General features: G+C 47.2%; 1 protein-coding gene across 1 annotated transcript in view; it reads right to left on the bottom strand.

Annotated features, from left to right (window-relative positions):
• Window positions 1-10274, bottom strand: part of LOC147093191 (uncharacterized) — a gene marked incomplete at its 5' end in the record, with an annotated part of 32420 nt that extends 22146 nt beyond the window's left edge. Inside the window, one exon of the mRNA XM_085974189.1 lies at window positions 9226-10274. Within this exon, the coding sequence (XP_085830315.1) occupies window positions 9226-10274 (1049 nt within the window). The remainder of the gene's footprint in view (window positions 1-9225) is intronic.
• Window positions 10275-24756: the final 14482 nt, after the last annotated feature.

The raw sequence follows: 24756 nt of genomic DNA on the forward strand, positions 1-24756 counted from the left end.
CCTCTCTCTCTCTTTGCTTCTGCTTCCCGACTCGCTGCCCGGCCCCGTTGCAGAGCCACCCGATCGAGCTCTAGCCCGCCGCAGCCCAGGAAGGATCAGTGCACTACCTGCCACCAGCCCGTTTAGCTGGTGAAACCAGTTTTTTTTTCTTGTTTCTGGCTTTGACCTTCGTCTGAGGAATCGATCCCCTTGAGGTGCTGCCGAATTGCAGGTAAGTTCGTTTCTAACTCGTCGCCACTGTTAGGTCCGTGTGTTAATGGAGACATGGAATGCAGGAGTTGATTTAACAAGTGTTTACTGAACAAAGTGAACTTTGTTTACTGAACAAATAGAGAGCATCCTGACAAACTGTATCACGGTATGGTATGGCAGCTGTAGCTCCCATGACCGGAAAGCCCTGCAGCGGGTAGTCAAAACTGCCCAACGCATTACCGGCACCTGGCTACCGACCATAGAACATATATATCAGAAACGCTGCCTACGGAGGGCACGGTCCATCATCAAAGACCCTACCCACCCCAGCCACAGTCTGTTCACCCTCCTACCATCTGGAAGATGCTACAGATGCATTCGCACCCGTACGACCAGATTTAGGAACAGCTTCTTTCCCAGGGCTGTCATCCTACTGAACTCCACAAATAAACACTAAAGCCTGCACATCTGCCGATGCACTTTATTATGGTCATATTTATGCTAATATATATGTACAAATGTATGTTGAAATGTTTAAGTGTCCTAATCCAAATTGTACACTCTCGGGAGCCGCAAGGCTACATTTCGTTGTACTGCACTTGTGCACTAACAATGACAATAAAAGTTGATTTGATTTGATTTTGATTTGATTAGGTGAACTAACTACACAAGACGCTACACAGGCTTATATACCCGAGTGGTCATTACTGGTACTACAGTATACAGGGGCTTCAAAAACATAGTTCCTCTTAAAGGTACATACACTACAGCTGGGGGCTCATTTCTCTGGAAAAGAGAAGGCTGAGGGGTGACCAGATAGAGATCATTAAGATTATGAAAGGGTTTGATAGGGTAGATGTGGAGAAAATGTTTCTACTTGTCGGGGGAGACCAGAACTAGAGGTCATAAATATCAGATATAAGAGAGAGAAATAGCACCAGAGTAAAGAAAAGTTCAGAAATAGGAGGAATCAGACGGGGCAGAAGCGATGCAGACTAAGATGGGTTTGGAGTGCATGTGTGTAAATGCACATAGCCTGGTAAATAAGGTTGGTGAGCTGCAGGCACAAGGTGCCACAGGGGATTCTGATATAGGGGCAATAACAGAGACCAGACTCAAAGAAGGGGAGGATTGGGATCTTAATATTCCTGGCTACAAGGTATTCAGGAAAGATAGGGAAGGAAAAAGAGAAGGGGTGACAGTATTGATCAACTAAACTATTACAGCGCTGGAGAGGGTGATGTAGTCGAGGGAGCAAAGGCAGGTTAGAATTCAGGAACAATAGAGGAGCGATTACACTGCTGGGTGTTTACTACAGGCCACCAAATAGTGGGGAGGAGATAGAGGAGTTATTACACTGCTGGGTGTTTACTACAGGCCACCAAATAGTGGGAAGGAGATAGAGGAGCTATTACACTGCTGGGTGTTTACTACAGGCCACCAAATAGTGGGGAGGAAATAGAGGAGCTATTACACTGCTGGGCGTTTACTACAGGCCACCAAATAGTGGGGAGGAGATAGAGGAGCTATTACACTGCTGGGTGTTTACTACAGGCCACCAAATAGTGGGAAGGAGATAGAGGAGCTATTACACTGCTGGGTGTTTACCACAGGCCACCAAATAGTGGGGAGGAGATAGAGGAGCTATTACACTGCTGGGTGTTTACTACAGGCCACCAAATAGTGGGGAGGAGATAGAGGAGCTATTACACTGCTGGGTGTTTACTACAGGCCACCAAATAGTGGGGAGGAGATAGAGGAGCAAATGTGCAGGCAAATTACAGAAAGATGCAAGAACTACAGAGTAGTGATAATGTAGTGACGAACTGTACCACAGTATGGTATGGCAGCTGTAGCTCCTATGACCGGAAAGCCCTGCAGCGGGTCGTCAAAACTGCCCAACGCATTACCGGCACCCGGCTACCGACCATAGAGAACATCTATCAGAAACGCTGTTTACGGAGGTCACGGTCCATCATCAAAGACCCTACCCACCCCAGCCACAGTCTGTTCGCCCTCCTGCCATCTGGGAGATGCTACAGATGCATTCGCACCTGAACGACCAGATTCAGGAACAGCTTCTTTCCCAGGGCTGTCATCCTACTGAACTCCACAAATAAACTCTAAAGCCTGCACATCTGCCAATGCACTTTATATTGTTTATGTTAATGTATTACAAGCCAAATGAATGTTGAATGTTTAAATGTCTTACTCTAAATGTACACTCTCGGGAGCCGCAAGCCTACATTTCGTTGTACTGCACTTGTGCACTAACAATGACAATAAAGTTGATTATGATTATGATTATGATTATGCAAATATAGATAGTAACAGTGTAAAGGGTAAATTGGGGAGGAATCCCTGAAATGTGTACAAGAGAACTTTCTGGATCAGTGTGTTTCCAGCCCAATGAGAAAGGAAGCAGAGCTGGCTCTAGTTCTGGGGAATGAAGTGGGGCGAGTGGAGCGTGTTTCAGTGGGGGAGTATTTGGGGGATCAGTGATCATAATATCATCAGGTTTAGAATAGTTATAGAAAAGGACAAAGAACAATCAAGCATAAAAAATACTTAACTGGAGGAGGGCTAACTGCAGTGAGAGGAAAAGGGATCTGTCCCAGGTGGATTGGAGTCAAAAATTGGGAGGCAAAACAGTAAATGACCAATGGGAGGCCTTCAAAGAGGAGATGGTTCGGGTACATAGCAGACACATTCCTATGAGGGGGAAAGGAAGGGCATCCAAAGCTAGAGCTCCCGGGATGACTAAAGATAGAGGTTAAAATGAGACAGAAAGAGGAGGTTTATGACAAATGTAAGGTTGATAATACAGTGGGGAATCATGCTGAATATAGAAAGTACAGAGGAGATCTAAACAATGGAATAAGAGGGGCAAAGAGAGAGTATGAGAATAGATTAGCAGCTAACATAAAAGGGAACCCAGAATCTTTTATAAAGACTTAAATAGTAAAAGGGCAATCAAAGGAAGGGAGGGGCTGATTGGGGACCTAAAGGGAGATTGTCTTGTGGAGGCAGAGGGCTGGGCTGAGGGACTAAATGAGAACTTTGCATCTGTCTTCACTGGAGAAGAGGATGCTGCCAATGTAGCAGTAAAGGAGGAGGCAGGAGCGATACTGGATAGGATAGAAATAGATAAAGAGGAGGGACTTCAAAGGTTGGCAGTCCTCAAAGTAGAAAAGTCGCCGGTCCGGATGGGATTTGTCCTCGGTTACTGAGGGAAGTGGGGTGAAAATTGCGGAGGCTCCGGCTACAATCTTCCAATCCTCCTTGGACATGGGGGTGGTGCCAGAGGACTGGAGGATTGCAAATGTTACACTCCAGTTTAAAAAAGGGGAGAGGGATAAACCCGGCAACTATAGGCCAGTCAGCCTAACGTCGGTGGTGGGGAAACTTTTAGAGACAATAATCCGGGACAAAATTCATTGGCCCTTGGAAAAGTCTGGGCTAGTAACTGAAAGTCAGTTTGTTAAAGGCAAATTGTGTCTGACTAACTTGATGGAGTTCTTTGATGAAGTAACGGAGAGGGTTGAGGGTAGAGCGGTTGATGTTGTGTATATGGACTCTCAAAAGGCGTTTGACAAAGTACCACATAATAGACTTGTTGGCATTAGTCCATGGGATTAAAGGGACAGTGGCAGCATGGATCTAGAATGGGCTCAGGGACAGAAGGCAGAGAGTAGTGGGGAACGGCTGTGTTTCAGACTGGAGGGAGGGATTCAGTGGGGTTCCCCAGGGCTCGCAATTAGGACCACTGCTCTTTTTGATCCATATTAATGACCGGGACTTGGGTGTACAGGGCTCAATTTCAAAGTTTGCAGAGGACATGAAATTTGGAAATGTCGTAAACAGTGAGGATAGTAACAGACTTCAGGAGGACACAGCCAGACTGGTGAAATGGGCAGAAACGTGAGATGAAATTTAACTCAGGAGTGTGAACTGATTCATTTTGGTGGGAAGAATGAGGAGAGGCAATAAAACTAAATGGTCCAGTTTTAAAGAGGGTGCAGGAACAGAGAGGCCTCGGGGGGTATGTACACAAATCTTAGAAGGTGGCAGGACAAGTTGAGAAGGCCGTTAAAAAGCATACAGGATCCTTGACTTTATTAATAGAGGAATAGAGGACAAAAGCAAGCAAGTTATGCTAAGCCTTTATAAAACACTGGTTAGGCCTCAGCTGGAGTATTGTGTTCAATTCAGGGCACCACACTTTAGGAAGGACGTCAAGGCCTTGGAGAGGGTGCAGAGGAAATTTACTGGAATGGTACCAGGGATGAGGGACTTCAGTTATGTGGAGAGACTGGAGAAGCTGGGGTTGTTCCCCTTGGAGCAGAGAAAGTTAAGGGGAGATTGACCAGAATGGTACCGGGGATGAGGGACTTCAGTTATGTGGAGAGACTGAAGAAGCTGGGGTTGTTCTCCTTGGAGCAGAGAAAGTTAAGGGGAGATTTACTAGAATGGTACCGGGGATGAGGGACTTCAGTTATGTGGAGAGGCTGGAGGAGCTGGGGTTGTTCCCCTTGGAGCAGAGAAGGTTAAGGGGAGATTTGATAGAGGTGTTAAAAATCATGGATGGTTTTGACAGAGTAAATAAGGAGAAACTGTTTCCAGTGGAGGAAGGGTCGGGAACCAGAGGGCACAGATTTAAGGTGATTGACGGAAGAACCAGAGGTGACATGAGGAAACTTTTTTTCCACAGCGAGTTGTTGTGATGGGGAAAGCGCTGCCTGATAGGGCGGTGGAAGCAGATTCAACAGGAGCCTTCAAAAGGGGATGGGATAAACAATTGAACGGAAATAAATTGCAGGGATATGGGGAAAGAGCGGAGGAGTGGGACTAACTGGATTGCTCTTCCAAATAGCCGACGCAGACTCGATGGGCCGAATGGCTTCCTTCTGTGCTATTCTATGATTCTATGAATACAGAGAGACAATGTCCCTTTAAATATCGAGGTGTTACGCTGAGGTAAGGAGACACATTGTCCCTTTAGTTACAAAGGAGAAGACAAAAAGGTCACAGACTCTTTTAACTGACACCAATACTCAGAGAGAAGAGGATGTGACGGTCGATGTCCCTTTAACTGGGCCGCACATGCATGTGATTAAAGGCATCGGAAACAGTGGAATCGACCCACCGCAGTCACACTGTGGACACTCTGGTGTGTCAGCGGGTGGGATACACCAGAGAATCCCTTTCCACACACTGAGGAGTACTCCAGATGTGGTCTCACCAATGCCCTGTATAACTGAAGCATAACCTCCCTACTTTTGTATTCAGTTTCCCTCGCAATAAACGATAACATTCTATTAGCTTTCCTGATTACTTGCTGTACCTGAATACTAACCTTTTGCAATTCATGCATTAGGACACCCAGATCCCTCTGCATCGCAGAGCTCTGCAATCTCTCACCATTTAGAAAATATGCTTCTTTTTTATTCTTCCTGCCAAAATGGACAACTTCACATTTTCCCACATTATATTCCATTTGCCAGATCTTTGCCCACTCACTTAACCTATCTATATCCCTTTGTACCCTCCTTATGTCCTCTTTACAATTTACTTTCCTACCTATCTTTGTGTCATCAGCAAATTTAGCAACCATGCCTTCGGTCCCTTCATCCAAGTCATTTATATAAATTGTAAAAAGTTGAGGCCCCAGCACTGATCCCTGTGGCACACCACTCGTTACATCTTGCCAATCAGAAAATGACCCATTTATGCCTACTCTCTGCTTCCTGTTAGCTAGCCAATCTTCTATCCATGCCAACATGTTACCCCCTACACCATGAGCTTTTATTTTCCGCAATAACCTTTGATGTGGCACCTTATCAAATGCCTTCTGGAAATCTAAGTACAGTACATCCACCGGTTCATTGAAACATAGAAGATAGGAGCAGGAGTAGGCCATTTGGCCCCTCGAGCCTGCTCCGCCATTCAATGAGATCGTGGCTGATCATCCAAACTCAGTACCCTGTCCCTGCCTTCTCCCCATATCCCTTGATCCCTTTAGCCTTAAGAAATATATCCAACTCCTTCTTGAATACATTTAATGAGTTGACCTGCACTGCCTTCTGTGGTAGAGAATTCCACAGGTTCACCACTCTCTGGGTGAAGAAATTCCTCCTCATCTCTGTCCTAAATGGCTTACCCCTTATCCTTAGACTGTGACCCCTGGTTCTGGACTCCCCGACCATCGGGAACATCCTTCCTGCATCTAGTCTGTCCAGTCCTGTTAGAATTTTATGTTTCAATGAGATCCCCTCTCATTCTTCTAAACTCCAGTGAGCAAGGCTTGGAAGCTAAGCCAGAGCCAGGCCTGGTTAGTACCTGGAGGGGTGACCATCAGGGAAGACCAGGTGCAGGTCACGGAAAGAGCCCCGAGGAGGGGCGGTTGGTGAGAAGGTCACGGAAGGAGCCCCGGGAGGGGTGGCTGGTGAGCAGGCCCGGGTGTTGGGCTGAAGATTGTCGGACAGGAGGAATGGTGGAAATGGAATGGCGGCGCGCACAGACGCAGCGGCTTTGCTTCTCCCAGGACAGTGCTATTTATGTTTAATGTTAATGTTATTTGTACTGGACTCATGGGAGCTTGCAAGATCACATTTCGTTGTTCATGTACTTGTGCATTGTACAATGACAATAAAGTTGAATTATTATTATTATTATAAGCCCAATCGACCCAATCTTTCCTCATACGTCATTCCTGCCATCCCAGGTGAATCTTCGCTGCACTCCCTCCACGGCAAGAACATCCTTCCTCAGGTAAGGCGACCAAAACTGCACACAATACTCAAGATGTGGTCTCACCAAGGCCCTGTACAACTGCAGCAAGACATCCTTGTTCCTGTACTCAAACCCTCTCGCTACGAAGGCCAACATACCATTTGCCTTCTAACTGCCTGCTGCTCCTACATGCTTACCTTCAGCGACTGGTGCACAAAGACACCCAGGTCTCGTTGCACTTCCCCTTCTCCCAACCTATTGTCGGTCAGATAATAAGCTGCCTTCATGTTTTTGCCACCAAAGTGGATAACCTCGCATTTATCCACATTATACTGCATCTGCCATGCTTCTGCCCAATCACCCAACCTGTCCAAATCATACTGGACTTTCTCGGCATCCTCCTCACAGCACACACGCCCACCCAGCTTTGTGTCATCTGCAAACTTGAAGATATTTCATCTAGTTCCCTTGTCTAGATCATTAATATATATTGTGAATAGCTGGGGTCCTAGAACCGATCCCTGCGGTACCCCACTAGTCACTGCCTGCCACTCGGAAAAAGACCCGTTTATTCCAACTCTTTGCTTCCTGTCTGCCAACCAGTTCTCTATCCAAGTCAATACCTTGCCCCCAATCCCATGTGCCTTAACTTTACATGCTAATCTCTTATGCGGGACCTTATCGAAGGCCTTCTGAAAGTCCAAATACACCACATCCACTGGTTCTCCCTTATCTATTTTACCAGTTACATCCTCAAAAAATAAATAAGGAGAAACTGTTTCCAGTGGAGGAAGGGTCGGGAACCAGAGGGCACAGATTGAAGGTGATTGACGGAAGAACCAGAGGTGACATGAGGAAACTTTTTTTCCACAGCGAGTTGTTGTGATGGGGAACACGCTGCCTGATAGGGCGGTGGAAGCAGATTCAACAGGAGCCTTCAAAAGGGAACGGGATTAATACTTGAACTGAAATAAATTGTAGGGATATGGGGAAAGAGCGGAGGAGTGGGACTAACTGGATTGCTCTTCCAAATAGCCGGCACAGACTTGATGGGCTGAATGGCCTCCTTCTGTGCTATTCTATGATTCTATGAATACAGAGAGACAATGTCCCTTTAAATATCGAGGTGTTACGCTGAGGTAAGGAGACACATTGTCCCTTTAGTTACAAAGGAGAAGACAAAAAGGTCACAGACTCTTTAACTGACACAAGTACTGAGAGGGAAGAGGATGTGACGGTCGATGTCCCTTTAACTGCACCGCACATGCATGTGATTAAAGGCATCGGAAACAGTGGAATCGACCCACCGCAGTCACAATGTGGACACTCTGGTGTGTCAGCGTGTGGGATACACCAGGGAATCCCTTTCCACACACTGAGGTTGATTCTAATGATCGGGAGTCCCAGGGTTTTGGATACCAGATAATCAAGCTCACAAGAACACAAATTGTCTCTCCAGGCTTTATTAAGAGCGCTGCATAACACAGATTGGGTGATAATTCCCTCAATCTGGAGAATAGAAGTACAGTGGATTCACGCGCGATCTTCTCGAGTCTGTTCCAACTGACAACGGCTTAAGTGGCCTGTTCTTATACACAAGCTTGGTTACCGCTTAGGAAATGGGATTGTTTGGACCCGTCTGTTGACCGCCTCCTGAACTCCTGCTAATTCAGGGAATTTAGTCCATCTGTGACCAGACTATAACCACAAGCCCGTCTGGTTATCACACCTATACGGTCCGTGAGGTTATTATTAGATTCACACCCAGACGTTGTGCCTTCACTTGTCTGGCACTTCATCCCATAACATGGGTACAGGGGCTCAGTAATGTTTAATTCATCAGCAAAAGATAAAGTACAACAACATACTGGTCAGCTTAACAAAATCTCACCATATTTATGTGGCTATAAATATAAAAGTCACTAAGAAATCCAGTAGTGAATTCAGGAGAAATATCTTTACCCAAAGAGTGATAATGGGGAACTTGCTACCACAAGGAGTAGTTGCGGTGGACAGCATAGATGCATTTAAGGGGAAGCCACACGAGGGAGAAAGGAATGGGAGGAGATGCTGATCGGGTTAATTGAAGTAGGGTGGGTGTGGAGCACAAACACCGGCATGGACCAGTTGGGCCGAATGGCCTGTTTCTGTGGTGTACATTCTATGTAACACCATGAACAGTCAATCGAAGGGAATCATCAGCACAACAGTCTTAAAGATTAAACAGCAGTACAAGATTTATAAAACATTCATCCATTCCATGTTCATGTCACCCCAGCTTTCTACAGGGCCCTGCACTACAGTACAGTGTGAACTCGCTGGTGTGTCAGCAGAGTCGAGGACTGAGAGAATCCCTTCCCACACACAGAGCAAGTGAACAGCCTCGCCCCAGTGTGAACTCGCTGGTGTTCCTTCAGAGTCCCGGAGCTTTTAAAGCTCTTCCCACAGTCAGAACATGTAAATGGTCTCTGATCGGAGTGAACTCGCTGGTGTTTCTTCAGATCCCCCGAGGTTTTAAAGCTCTTCCCACAGTCAGAACAGTTAAATGGTCTCTCATCAGTGTGAACTTGCTGGTGACTCAACAGGTTGGCTGATTGAGTGAATCCCTTCCCACACACGGAGCAGGTGAACGGTCTCTCCCCAGTGTGAACTCGCTGGTGTTGCTTCAGATGCCCAGAGGTATTAAAGCTCTTCCCACAGTCAGAACATGTAAATGGTCTCTGATTGGAGTGAACTCGCTGGTGTTTCTTCAGATCCCCAGAGGTTATAAAGCTCTTCCCACAGTCAGAACAGTTAAATGGTCTCTCATCAGTGTGAACTTGCTGGTGTCTCAACAGGTTGGCTGACAGAGTGAATCCCTTCCCACACACGGAGCAGGTGAACGGTCTCTCCCCAGTGTGAACTCGCTGGTGTTGCTTCTGATCCCCAGAGGTTTTAAAGCTCTTCCCACAGTCAGAACATGTAAATGGTCTCTGATCGGTGTGAACTCGCTGGTGTTGCTTCAGATCCTCAGAGGTTTTAAAGCTCTTCCCACAGGCAGAACATGTAAATGGTCTCTCATCGGTGTGAACTCGCTGGTGTCCGTTCAGATTCCTGGAGCTTTTAAAGCTCTTCCCACAGTCAGAACAGTTAAATGGTCTCTCATCTGTGTGAACTTGCTGGTGTCTCAACAGGTTGGCTAACTGAGTGAATCCCTTCCCACACACGGAGCAGGTGAATGGCCTCTTCCCAGTGTGACCTCGCTGGTGTCCATTCAGATTCCTGGAGCTTTTAAAGCTCTTCCCACAGACAGAACATGTAAATGGTCTCTGATCGGAGTGAACTCGCTGGTGTTCCTTCAGCTCCCCAGAGGTTTAAAAGCTCTTCCCACAGGCAGAACAGTTAAATGGTCTCTCATCAGTGTGAACTCGCTGGTGTAACTTCAGTTCCCTAGAGCTTTTAAAGCTCTTCCCACAGACAGAACATGTAAATGGTCTCTCATCAGTGTGAACTCGCTGGTGTAACTTCAGATCCCCAGAGGTTTTAAAGCTCTTCCCACAGTCAGAACATTTAAACGGTCTCTCATCAGTGTGAACTCGCTGGTGTCTCAACAGGTCGGATGACTGAGTGAATCCCTTCCCACACACGGAGCAGGTGAACGGCCTCTTTCCTGCTCTCTCCAGCTGGTGTCCCTTCAGCTCTTGGTTCCTTTTAAAGCTTTTCCCACAGTCAGAATGTTTCACCGGTCTCTCCCCAGTATGAACTCGCTGGTGTGCCAGCAGATTCGAGGACCGAGTGAATCTCTTCCCACACACGGAGCAGGTGAACAGAATCTCTCCTGCTCTCTCCAGCTGGTGTCTCTTCAGATCCTGGGACCTTTTAAATCTCTTCCCACAGTCAGAACATTTAACGTGAACAAGCTGGTGTCTCAGGAGGGTGGCAGAATGAGAGAATCGCTTCAAAAACACGGAACAGGTCAACGGTCTCTCATCAGTGTGGACAAGCTGGTGTCTCAGCAGCACGGAGGGTGCAATTAATCCCATCCCACACACGGAGTGGGTTAAAGGTCTCTCCCTCGTGTGATCTTGCTGGTGTATCATCGGAGTGGATGACTGAGTGAATCTCTTCTGGAACACGGGGCCAGTGAACAGGCTCTCCCCAATGTGTAGCCACTGGTGTTGCTTCAGGTGCTTGTAGATCTTGAAGCTCTTCCCACACTCAGAACATTTAAAAGGTCTCTCATCAGTGTGAACTCTCTGATTCACTGGTGTGCCAGCAGATTGGAGGACCGATTGCATCAGGTCCTGAGGAATCCTGTAACTCTGACGTGATGTTTGGTCTCAGCCTCCTGTCCGTAAAGGCTCCACTTCTAAAACCCTGTGAAAGGAGTGTAGAAAGGGGTAAGAGGGAGAATGTTGTCTCAATTTTTTTTATATAATCATTCATAGAAACATAGAAGATAGGAGCAGGAGTCGGCCATTCTGCCCCTCGAGCCTGCTCCGCCATTCAATTGATCCCTTTAGCCTTCACGGGATGTGGGCATCGCTGGCAACACCAGCATTTATTGCCCATCTCTAGTTGCCCTTGAGAAGGTGGTGGCGAGCCGCCGCCTTGAACCGCTGCAGTCCATGCGGTGAAGGTGCTCCCACAGTGCGGTTACACTTCTTTGCAGTGGTTTGGTATAACTGAGGGGCTTGCTAGGCCACTTCAGAGGGCAGCTAAGAGACAACCACATTGCTGTGAGTCTGAAGTCACATATAAGCCAGTCAGATTAGTGAACCAGATGGGTTTTTAATGACGGTTTCATGGTCACCATTACTAGCCTTTTAATTCCAGATTTATTTAATGAATTTAAGTTCTGCAGCTGCCGTGCTGGGATTACATAGAAACATAGAAGATAGGAGCAGGAGTCGGCCATTCGGCCCCTCGAGCCTGCTCCACCATTCAATGAGATCATGGCTGATCATCCAAACTCAGTACCCTGTCCCTGCCTTCTCCCCATATTCCTTGATCCCTTTAGCCTTAAGGAATATATCTAAGTCCTTCTTGAATATATTTAATGAATTGTTAAATATATTCAAGAAGGAGTTAGATATAGTTCTCACTTGAACTCACTTCTCCAGATCACTAGTCCAGGCCTCTGGATAACTAGTCCAGTAACATAACCACTATGGAACGGTACCTGTACTCATGTCCCTTTTCCCAGCCCAGGGGCAGTGAAGCTGATTTCAGGCCCCAGCTGCTGCACAGGTTGGTTGAAAGGATCAACAGTAATGGCGGCTGGGCCGCCGCGCTGAGCTGTGGCTGACCCCGCGCATGCGTCCCATTGCCCTGTCCTCTCCTGCTCCACAGGCGCCCGGCCCGCACCGCGCATGCTCAGCACACACCCTGGGCCCCTGTCAATCATCCTCCCCCGCGCCTGCGCACTGGGCCCGAGCTCCAGGCTGCCACGCGGGGCTTTCTTTGTAAAGTCGGTGTTGGTGAAGAGCTGCAATCAGTGAGGGAAAGTGAGTTTTCCCCCAGATCCGATTGAGATCACAGGAGGGGAGAGAATAAAGGGGAATCCAAACCTGAGAGTCCGCAGATCCGGGCCCCGAGCGGAGCTTCTTCAGTTTGGCGAAGCGCGCTCTAGGGACACGTGACCCGGGCCCAGGGCCTGATTGACGGGAGCTTCCGACCAATAGGGAGTGAGCGGGGCGGGGCTGGAGGAGCGAGCCGGCGCCCCGTGCGCCCAGCCCCCTCTTCGCCCAACCAGTCACGTCAAGACGTCGCCGTCGTACAATGATAGACCTGAGCTCTCCACCAATGAGCGAGGGGAGGCTGAGCCTGGAGGACCGACCGAGGGGCTTTGGTCCTCCAACCAATCACGGCGAAGGAGGAGGCAGGACCTGGAACCGGCTCATTGGACGGATCGGCCCGCCGCCATTTTGTGAAGGGGTTCAGGATCCGTGATATAATAGCAAAATGCTGCGGATGCTGGAAATCTGAAATAACAACAGAAAATGCTGGAAATACTCAGCAAGCCAGGCAGCATCCGTGGAGAGAGAAACAGAGTTAACGTTTCAGGTCTGGGACCCTTCATCAGAACTGGAAAAAGCTGGAGATGTAACAGGTATTAAGCAGGTGCAGAGACAGGGGGGGCGGGGGGTTTAGGAGGGGAGGAAGGAATTGAAAGAACATGCTGTGAAAATGTTGCGAATGGGAATGGCAAAATCATACAGCATGAAAAATGGGGGCAGGGATTATGATCTGAAATTGGTGAACTCGATGTTGAGTCCGGCAGCCTGTAAAGTGCCCAATCGAAAGATGAGGTGCTGGTCCTCGAGCTGAGCCTGGGAAAGTTTATTTTTAATGTTCCTTTCACATTTTACAGCTCAAACTAATTTTGTTTTGCAGAAGATACTTTTTATTAAAGAAAAGAAGTTCGCTTTTAAACTGATGAAATAACAAACCCTGTGGAACAAATACTTGAGTAAAAATATTTTTTCTCCCTGAATTAATTTTCTTAATATTAATTTTCAGCATTTTTAATTATTAATTTCAAGCACTTTAAGAGAAATATGGGAGTGGTGGGGGTTCTCTTAAAGGGACAGGCACTCTCTTTTTCTATGTGATGTTCATTAAAGGGACCGTGTCCCCATGGATGACTGATTTTAAAGGGACAGCGTCTCCCTTTCTATAATGTGTAGATAAGAGACTGACATTTAAAGTCGGGCTAATCCCCTGCTCCCGTGAGTGCTTGGCGAGAAATCAGGTGCTGTTTGCTCTCGCCCCCTCCCAATTTTCTGCCAAGGGACAGAAAGCAGAGAGTAGTGGTGAACGGTTTCTTTTCAGACTGGAGGGAGGTTAAACAGTGATGTTCCCCAGGGGTCGGTATTAGGATCAATGTTCCCTCTAATTTTTTGAGGTGCGTGGCCCCTTTAACAGGCTGCACGGCCCATTCAAATTTCCATGCATGCGCGTTTTTTCCATTTATAGGGCGGTGAGCCGGCTGCGCAGGACCTCCAGACCGCTGCATGGCTGCACAGCTTAACGTGAACATTGATTCAGACCACTGCTTTATTGATATGTATTAATGACCTGGACTTGGGGATACAGGACATAATTTCAAAGTTTGCAGAGGACACGAAAATGTAGCAAACAATGAGGATAGTAACAGACTTCAGGAGGATGTAGCCAGACTGGTGAAATGGGCAGAAACGTGGCAGATTAAATTTAATGTAGAGAAGTGTGAAGTGATCCATTTTGGTAGGAAGAATGAGGAGAGGCAATATAAACTAAATGGTCCAGTTTTAAAGAGGGTGCAGGAACAGAGAGGGCTCGGAGTGTGTGATGAAATAACTCTGCGTTCTGACATTTGTATTGTCTGTTTTGTTGCACTTGTTAATGTCTGGAATGTGTTACAGGTGCAACCACTAATGCTCCTCCCTAGCCCCGCCTTTATGGATCCTCCTGATTGGTGTGAGTCTTATTTATAAGAGCTGGGTCTTACTCATAAGGGTTGGGTCGGTGATGAATGATGGTTGCCCTGTGTTAACTTGATGCCATGATTCTTACTTAATAAAAGCCTTTAGTTTTAAGTTTTAACCTCTTGGATTCAGGCAGTTATTTGGCACATCAATTTTATTAAGTAACAACTTTGGAAGATGGATCGATTTTTGAAACCAGAGTGTCTGGATATCGATCCCCATTCGGCAGATGCGTCGAATAAATTTACGCATTGGCTTCGATGTTTTGAACACTTTATCGCATCGATCGATCCGATGGTTAACAAGTTGGGTCTTTTAACCAACTTGGTAAGTCATCAAACTTACTCTATATTTGAAGATATTACTACGTATGAAGAGGCCCTTGCAGCTCTTAAGGCCCAGTACCTTAAGTCGGTTAATGAAGTATATGCCAGGTATCTTTTGTCTACTCGCAGGGAATTACCCGAGGAATCCCTGGATGATTTCCTGCAGGATCTTAAGGCTTTGGCTAAGGATTGCAACTACAAGGCTGTCTCTGCCATATTGTATCAGGAAGAAGCCATCCGCGATTCTTTTATATCTGGCCTCCGATCTAATTATATTAGAGACTCCTCGAGAATGACTCGTTAGTTTTAAAAACAGTCGTCGTTACGGCTCGATCGTTAGATGTAGCCCAGAAGAATTTAGAAAGTGTATGCATCAGCCCATGCGTCTCTCTCAGCCTCGTGTGTTCCGAGTATGGAGGCATCCATAACGCCAATGGAGCCTCCACTTAATCCTACTGTTGCGGCTGTACCCCATGGGTCTAAGTGTTATTTTTGTGGCCAATCTAAACACTCCAGGCAAAGATGCCCAGCCAGAGAGGCTATTTGTTTTAAATGTAAGAAACGGGGACATTTTAGTAAAGTGTGTAAGGGTAATCCTGTACCCGATGTCTTCTCTGCTGCCACCTATCATTTTACTCTAGCCTCGGCTACGGTTGACCAGAACATACCATGTTCCTTGTCGAAATCTGTGATGGACATTAAGATTAATGGTCGTCCTACTGGGTGTTTGATAGACTGTGGCAGTACTGAAAGTTTTATACATCCCAACCTTGTTAACTCCTGTTCATTGAAGGTGTATCCTACTCGAAGTGAAATTGTGATGGCGTCCAAATCCCTTACTTCGCAGGTAACTGGATATTGCAAAGTCACATTGACCGTTAAGGATACGGAGTATAAGGACTTTAAACTCCTTATATTACCTCAGTTGTGTGTAAACTTAATTTTAGGCTTGGACTTCCAGTGTCAACATGAGAGTGTTACCCTTAAGTATGGTGGGTCTCAGCCTCCACTTACAGTCTGCGGCCTTTCTACTTTAAAAGTAAGTCCGCCTTCTTTGTTCGTGAACCTTGCTCCTAATTGTAGACCTATAGCGACTAAGAGTAGACGGTATAGTTCAGAAGATAAAACATTTATAAAAGAGGAAGTGGAAAGGCTTCAACGGGAGGGAATCATCGAACACAGTAATAGCCCGTGGCGTGCCCAGGTGGTGGTGGTTAAAACTAATGAAAAGAAAAGACTTGTGGTCGATTATAGCCAGACTATAAACTTGTATACCCAATTAGACGCCTATCCTTTGCCTCGTATTTCTGAGATGGTGAACCAGATAGCTCAGTATCGCGTGTTCTCCACCATTGATTTAAAGTCTGCCTACCATCAACTCCCCATTAAAATAGAAGGCCGACCTTATACGGCCTTCGAAGCTAATGGGCGCCTGTACCAATTCCTTCGGGTGCCCTTTGGAGTGACGAATGGGGTATCCGTCTTCCAACGGGAGATGGATCGTATGGTGGATGAATACGCATTGGAAGCAACATTCCCGTACCTGGACAATGTTACTATCTGTGGGCGTGACCAACGGGAGCATGATCAAAATCTCGCGAAGTTCCTAGAGACTGCAAAGAGGTTAAACCTGACCTACAACGAAAACAAGTGTACCTTCAATACTGCACGTTTGTGTATTCTTGGTTGCGTTGTGGAGAATGGGGTAATCGGGCCGGATCCTGAAAGATTACGCCCACTTAAGGAATTACCTTTACCTCACACTGTAAAAGCTTTAAGGAGGTGTCTGGGATTCTTCTCGTACTATGCCCAGTGGGTGGCTAGCTACTCAGATAAAGTCCGACCTCTTATTAAGTCGATGTCTCTTCCGCTATCGGCGGAAGCTCAGGAGGCTTTCTGTAATATCAAATGGGACATTGAGAAGGAAGTGGTATGTGCCGTGGATGAGAAGATCCCTTTTCAAGTGGAAAGTGATGCATCTGATTTTGCGTTGGCAGCGACTCTTAACCAAGCTGGTAGACCAGTAGCTTTCTTCTCTCGTACATTGCAAGGACCAGAAGTTCGACATTCTTCAGTGGAAAAGGAGGCGCAGGTGATTATTGAAGCAGTCAGGTATTGGAGACATTATCTCGCTGGCCGACGTTTTACGCTTATTACTGACCACCGATCTGTGGCCTTTATGTTCAATACTAAGCAGAGAAGCAAGATCAAAAATGATAAGATTTTAAGATGGCGAATAGAACTGTCAACATATGACTATGATATTCAGTACAGGCCTGGAGTATTCAATGAGCCATCGGATGCTTTGTCACGAGGAGTATGTGCTAGTCTAGGTATAGATAAGCTTCAAAGTCTCCACGACGCACTCTGCCACCCTGGGGTTACCAGAATGAACCACTTCATTAAGTCCCACAATCTACCCTACTCTATTGAGGAGGTCCGGACAATGACCAGAACCTGTCGTGTTTGTGCTGAATGCAAACCCCGCTTCTATAAGCCGTCCGAGCCAGCTCATCTTATTAAAGCAACTCAACCATTTGAGCGTTTGAGTCTCGATTTTAAAGGTCCCCTTCCATCGAGCGACCGTAATGTCTACTTTCTTAATATTATAGACGAGTACTCTCGGTTCCCTTTTGTTACCCCCTGTCCGGATGTGACCAGTGCTGTTGTAATTAAATGCCTCTGCCAACTGTTTTCTTTGTTTGGCATGCCTAACTATATACATAGTGATAGGGGTTCTTCCTTTATGAGTGAAGAATTGCGACAGTTTTTGCTATCGAAAGGGATTACAACGCCAGTTATAACGCCAGTTGCAACTACCAGTTATAACGCTCGTGGTAATGGGCAGGTCGAGAAAGAAAATGCAACAGTGTGGAAGTCTATCGTACTGTCTCTGAAGTCGCGAGGCCTGCCTACCTCTCGCTGGCAGGATGTCCTGCCAGACGTGCTGCATTCCATAAGGTCTCTTTTGTGTACAGCGACGAATGCCACCCCTCATGAAAGGATGTTTAGTTTTCCAAGAAAAGCTACTAATGGAGTATCGTTACCCACATGGTTGACGACCACGGGCCCTGTGCTGTTGCGCAGACATGTGAGAGGTCACAAGACTGATCCACTGGTGGAGGAAGTACAACTCCTCCATGCTAATCCCCAGTAGGCGTACATTCAATATCCAGATGGGCGAGAGGATACGGTCTCTATTAAAGATCTTGCACCTGCTGGAGCTCAAAGAGTTTGACTCTGAGAGTAGAGTTTTCAATCGTGGTATTGGACCTTTAGAGACACAGACCCTCACTGTGGAAGATACTGATGATTCTGGGAATTCTGATGAACCAGAGTTGGTACTCCGGGAGGAGCCTCGGCAAGAGTTACGTTGTTCCCAGAGGACTATCAGACCTCCTGACAGACTGAATCTATAGCAGGGGGTGAATGTGATGAAATAACTCTGTGTTCTGGATTGTCTGTTGTACTTGTTAATGTCTGGAATGTGTTACAGGTGCAACCACTAATGTTCCTCCCGAGCCCTGCCTTTATGGATCCTCCTGATTGGTGTGATTCTTATTTATAAGAGCTGGGTCGGTGATGAATGATGGTTGCCCTGTGTTAACTTGATGCCATGATTCTTACTTAATAAAAGCCTTTAGTTTTAAGTTTTAACCTTTTGGATTCAGGCAGTTATTTGGCACATCAGGGTATATGTACACAAATCTTAGAAGGTGGCAGGACAAGTTGAGAAGGCTGTTAATAAAGCAAACAGGATTCTTGACTTTATTAATAGAGGAATAGAGTACAAAAGCAAGCAAGTTATGCTAAGCCTTTATAAAACACTGGCTAGGCTTCCGCTGGGCACCACACTTTAGGAAGGATGTCAAGGCCTTAGAGAGGGTGAAGAAGAAATTTACGAGAATGGGACCAGGGATGAGGGATTTGAGTTATGTGGAGAGATGGAAGAAGCTGGGGTTGTGTCCTTTGGTTACCGACCCTCCTGCCACTGGAAACAGTTTCTCCTTATAAGCTACAGCTATACAAAGCCCTGGTTAGACCCCAGAGAGTCATAACAGCACAGAAGGAGGCCATTTGGCCCATCGAGTCTGTGCCAGCTCTCTGTAGAGCAATCCAGTCAGTCCCATTCCCTCGCTCTATCCCCGTAGCCCTGCAAGTTTATTTCCCTCAAGTGTCTATCCAGTCTCCCCTTGAAAACATTGAGTGTCTCCACTTCCACCACTTCCGTCGGCAGCGAGTTCCAGGTCATCACCACTGGCTGCGTAAAAAAGTTTTTCCTCACATCCCCCCTGTATCTCTTGCCCAAAACCTTAAATCTGTGTCCCCTAGTCCTTGTACCATCAACTAGTGGGAACAGCCTTTCCCCGTCTAGCCTATCCAAACCCGCCATAATCTTGTACACCTCTGTCAAATCACCCCTCAACCTCCTTTGCTCTAATGAAAACAAATCCAGCTTCTCCAACCTGTCCTTGTAGCTAAGATCCTCCATCCCCAGAACCATTCTGGTAAATCTCCTCTGCACCCTCTCAAGGGCCTTCACATCCTTCCTAAAGTGTGGTGACCAGAACTGGATGCAATACTCCAGTTGTGGCCTAACCAGCGCTTTATAAAGGTTCAGCATAACTTCTCTACTTTTGTACTCAATACCTCTATTTATGAAGCCCAAGATCCCATATGCTTTGTTAACCACTCTCTCAATATGTCCTGCCACCTTCAGCGACCTACGCACATTAACTCCCAGGAACTCCCTGGAGCACTGTGTACAGTTCTGGGCACCGCACCTCAGAAAGGATATATTGGCCTTGGAAGGAGTGCAGCACAGATTCACCAGAATGTTACCTGGGCTCCAAGGGTTAGATTATGAGGAGAGATTACATAAACTAGGCTTGTGTTCCCTGGAATCTAGAAGGTTAAGGAGTGATTGAGGATTTTAGGATTTTGAAAGGAATTGGTAGAGTAGATAGAGAGAAACTTTTTCCGCCGGTGGGGGAGTCGAGGACAAGGGGACATCACCTTAAAATCCGAGCCAGGCCATTCAGGAGAGAAGTTGGGAAACACTTCTTCACACAAAGGCTGGTAGAAGTGTGGAACCCTCTCCCACAGAAAGCAGTCGATGCCAGCTCAATTAATCATTTTAAATCCCAGAGCCATAGATTTTTGCTGGACAAGGGAGCAAAGGGATATGGAGCCAAGGCAGGTGGGTGGAGTTAAGACACAGATCGGCCATGATCTCATTGAATGGCGGAACAGGCTGGAGGGGCTGAATGGCCTCCTCCTGTTCCCATGCTCCTATTTACTCTATCAAAACCCTTCATGTTTTGAACACCTCTATTAAATCTCCGCTGCACCGTCTCTGCTCCAAGGAGAACAATCCCAGCTTCTCCAGTCTCTCCACGTAACTGAAATCCTCTGTGTGTTTGTCGTGGTGCAGCAGGCTATAGCAAACAGCTTTCTTAAGAACATAAGAAATAGGAGCAGGAGCAGGCCATTCGGCCCTTCGAGCCTGCTCCGCCATTCAATAAGATCATGGCTGATCTTCTACCTCATCTCCACCTTCCTGCCCGATCCTCATATCCCTTGATTCCCCATGAGTCCAAAAATCTATCGATCTCAGCCTTGATTATACTCAATGACTGAGCCTCCACAGCCCTCTGGGGCAGAGAATTCCAAAGATTCACCACCCTCTGAGTGAAGACATTTCTCCTCATCTCAGTCCTAAATGGCCAACCCCTTATTCTGAGACTGTGACCCCTGGTTCTAGACTCCCCAGCCAGGGGAAACAGTCTCCCAGCATCTACCCTGTCAAGCCCTGTAAGAATTGTAGATGTTTCAATGACATCACCTCTCATTCTTCAAAATTCATGGGAATATAGGCCCAGTCTCCTCAATCTCTCCTCATAGGACAATCCCCCCATCCCAGGAATCAGTCTGGTGAACCTTTGTTGCACTCCCTCTAAGGCAAGTATATCCTTCCTTAGGTAAGGAGACCAAAACTGTACACAGTACTCCAGGTGTGGTCTCACCAAGGCCCTATATAATTGCGGTAAGACTTCTTTACTCTTAGTCTTTATTACAAGAGGATTGAAGTATAACATACCATTTGTTTTCCTAATTGCTTGCTGCACCTGTGTGTTAAGATGAGAAATGATAAAGGCAAGAAGTCACTTGTGGGAGTGGTGTACAGGCCCCCTGACAGTAACCACACGGTAGGATGGAGTATAAAGGAAGAAATAATGGGAGTTGTCAGAAAGGTATGGCAATAATCATGGGGGATTTTAATCTACATATAGACTGGAAAAATCAGATGGGCAAAGGTAGCCTAGATGAGGAGTTCATAGAATGTTTCGGAATAGTTTCTTTGAAAAGCATGTTCTGGAGCAAACCAGAGAGCAGGCTATACATAGAAACATAGAAGATAGGAGCAGGAGTAGGCCATTCGGCCCCTCGAGCCCGCTCCGCCATTCAATTCGATCATGGCTGATCATCCAAATTCAGTACCCGGTCCCTGCTTTCTCCCCATACCCCTTGATCCCTTTAGCCTTAAGAAATATATCCAACTCCTTCTTGAATATATTTAATGAACTGGCCTCCACTGCCTTGTGTGGTAGAGAGTTCCACAGGTTCACCACTCTCTGGGTGAAGAAATTCCTGCTAATTTCTGTCCTAAATGGCCTACCCTTTATCCTAAGACTGTGTCCCCTGGTTCTGGACTCCCCGACCATCGGGAACATCCTTCCTGCATCTAGTCTGTCCAGTCCTGTCAGAATTTTGTAAGTTCCAATGAGATCACCTCTCATTTTTCTAAACTCCAGCGAGTACAAGCCCAATCGACCCAATCTCTCCTCATACGTCATTCCTGCCATCCCAGGAATCAGCCTGGTGAATCTTCGGTGAACTCCCTCCATGGCAAGAACATCCTTCCTCAGATAAGGCGACCAAAACTGCACACAATACTCAAGATGTGGTCTCACCAAGGCCCTGTACAACTGCAGCAAGACATCCTTGTTCCTGTACTCGAATCCTCTCGCTACGAAGGCCAACACACCATTTGCCTTCTTAACCGCCTGCTGCACCTGCATGCTTACCTTCAGCGACTGGTGCACAAGGACACGCAGGTCTCGTTGCACTTCCCCTTCTCCCAATCTATTGCCATTTAGATAATAATCTGCCTTCCTGTTTTTGCCACCAAAGTGGACAACCTCACATTTATCCACGTTATATTGCATCTGCCATGTTTCTGCCCAATCACCCAACATGTCCAAATCATCCTGGAGTTTCTCGACATCCTCCTCACAGCACACACGCCCACCCAGCTTTGTGTCATCTGCAAATTTGGAGATATTACATCTAGTTCCCTTCTCTAGATCATTAATAAATATTGTGAATAGCTGGGGTCCAAGGACCGATCCCTGCGGTACCCCACTAGTCACTGCCTGCCAGTCGGAAAAAGACCCGTTTATTCCAACTCTTTGCTTTCTGTCTGCCAACCAGTTCTCTCTCCAAGTCAATACCTTGCCCCCAATCCCATGTGCCTTAACTTTACATGCTAATCTCTTATGCGGGACCTTATCGAAGGCCTTTTGAAAGTCCAGATACACCACATCCACTGGTTCTCCCTTATCTATTTTAACGGTTACATCCTCAAAAAATTCCAGTAGATTAGTCAAGCAGGATTTACCTTTTGTAAATCCATGTTGACTTTGTCCGATCCTGTCACTGTTTTCCAAGTGCTCTGCTATTACATCTTTTATAATGGACTCTAGCATTTTCCCCACTACCAATGTCAGGCTTACTGGTCTGTAATTCCCCGTTTTCTCTCTACCACCTTTTTAGAATAGTGGGGTAACATTAGCTACCCTCCAATCCATGGGTACTGTTCCAGATTCCATCGAATGTTGGAAGATGATCAGCAATGCATCTACTATTTCTAGGGCCACTTCCTTACGTACCCTAGGATGTAGATTATCAGGCCCTGGGGATTTATCGGCCTTCAATCCCATCAATTTCCCTAACACCATTTCCCTGCAAATACTGATTTCTTTCAGTTCCTCCCTCTCATTAGACCCTATGATCCCCGACATCTTTGGGAGGTTATTTCTGTCCTCCTTTGTGAAGACAGAACCAAAGTATGTATTTAAGACCAGGACCAGTGCAAGATAGATTAAGGCGATACTTAGTACAACTAAATCAGGAGGTACAAGCACTAAATAAAGAAGTAAGGAACCAACAACAGATTAAAGATCTAGAAAGGCAGAATGCTGGATGTAAACCAGATGAGTTGCCCAGAATAGGTCAACAAGTAATGACGCAAGTTATCGGAAGAAAGGGAATGGGGCCCGTTGGATGGGGCCATGTACTGTATTAATGACAAGTGATACGTGTGTTTGTCTACAGGAACCGATGGGTATGCGAAGGAAGCACTGGACCCAGGTGAAACCATTAAACACTAAAGACCCCCATTCTACCCTCTCCTCTAGGGGAAAGAGCTCGGAACATGACCAGACCTCTGTTTAAATTACAGATAAACATGGATCCTGTCGACCCTTTATATCAGAGGGTCCGTCTCGGGGAGAAGAAGCTCTCCTGGTTCACCCTTACACCTGAGAACTCATTTTTAATGTGGAAGCAAGTCATCCTCGGTTCCAAGGGACTGCCTAAGAAGAAAGTAGAAGATATAATTGGAGTAAGACTTCTTTACTCCTGTATTCAAGTCCTCTTGTAATGAAGGCCAGCATAACATTTGCCTTCTTAACTGCCTTTCACGACCACCGGACGTCCCAAAGCGCTTTACAGCCAATGAAGTATTTTGAAGTGTAGTCACTGTTGTAATGTGGGAAACGCGGCAGCCAATTTGCACACAGCAAGCTCCCACAAACAGCAATGTGATAATGACCAGATAATGTTTTATCGTCATGTTGATTGAGGGATAAATATTGGGCTCAAAACACCGGGGATAAATTCTTCGAAATAGCACCACGGGATCTTTTACATCCACCTGAGGGGGCAGACGGGGGCCTCGGTTTAACGTCTCATCCGTAAGACAGCACCTCCGAAACTGCAGCGCTCCTTCATTACTGCCCCCCTTCATTAGTGCCCCGCCGACAGTGCGGCGCTTCCTCAGTGCTGCCCCTCCGACAGTGCGGCGCTCCCTCAGCGCTGCCCCTCCGACAGTGCGGCGCTCCCTCAGTGCTGCCCCTCCGACAGTGCGGCGCTCCCTCAGCGCTGCCCCTCCGACAGTGCGGCGCTCCCTCAGCGCTGCCCCTCCGACAGTGCGGCGCTCCCTCAGTGCTGCCCCTCCGACAGTGCGGCGCTCCCTCAGCGCTGCCCCTCCGACAGTGCGGCGCTCCCTCAGCGCTGCCCCTCCGACAGTGCGGCGCTCCCTCAGTGCTGCCCCTCCGACAGTGCGGCGCTCCCTCAGTACTGCCCCTCCGACAGTGCGGCGCTCCCTCAGCACCGCACTAGTGTGTCAGCCTCGCTTTATATGCTCAAGTCCCTGGAGCGGGACTTGAACCCACAACCTTCTGACTCTGCTATCCACTGAGCCACAGCTGACTCCAGTCTTTTACACAGTTTCATCATAACTTCCTTGCTTTTGCACTCTACGCCTCTCCTAAAGCAGGGGAGTTATGATGAATTGTTGAACAGTTTCTTTTGCAGAGTGACCCAGGCTGTCTGCAGGAAACAATTTTGCATTTGAAAGAAGCTTGTATTGTGAAGCTTGTGCCCCTTTGCCAGGCCCGCTGCCTGCGGCCCCTCTCCCAGATTCCAGCCCCAGCTCTGTGCTGACTGCGGCTCTCTCCCAGATTTCAGCCCCAGCTCTGTGCTGCCTGCGGCCCCTCTCCCAGATTCCAGCCCCAGCTCTGTGCTGACTGCGGCCCCTCTCCCAGATTCCAGCCCCAGCTCTGTGCTGCCTGCGGCCCCTCTCCCAGATTCCAGCCCCAGCTCTGTGCTGACGGCGGCCCCGCTCCCAGATTCCAGCCCCAGCTCTGTGCTGACTGAGCTGCTCTCACCTGGGGACAGCGCGTCACAATCGGCCCCAGCGAACCTGAGCTGGA

Source organism: Somniosus microcephalus, unplaced genomic scaffold, assembly GCF_052327205.1.
Source record: "Somniosus microcephalus isolate GS21.2 unplaced genomic scaffold, FLI_Smic_1.0 unresolved_chr1, whole genome shotgun sequence".
Lineage (NCBI taxonomy): Eukaryota > Metazoa > Chordata > Chondrichthyes > Squaliformes > Somniosidae > Somniosus > Somniosus microcephalus.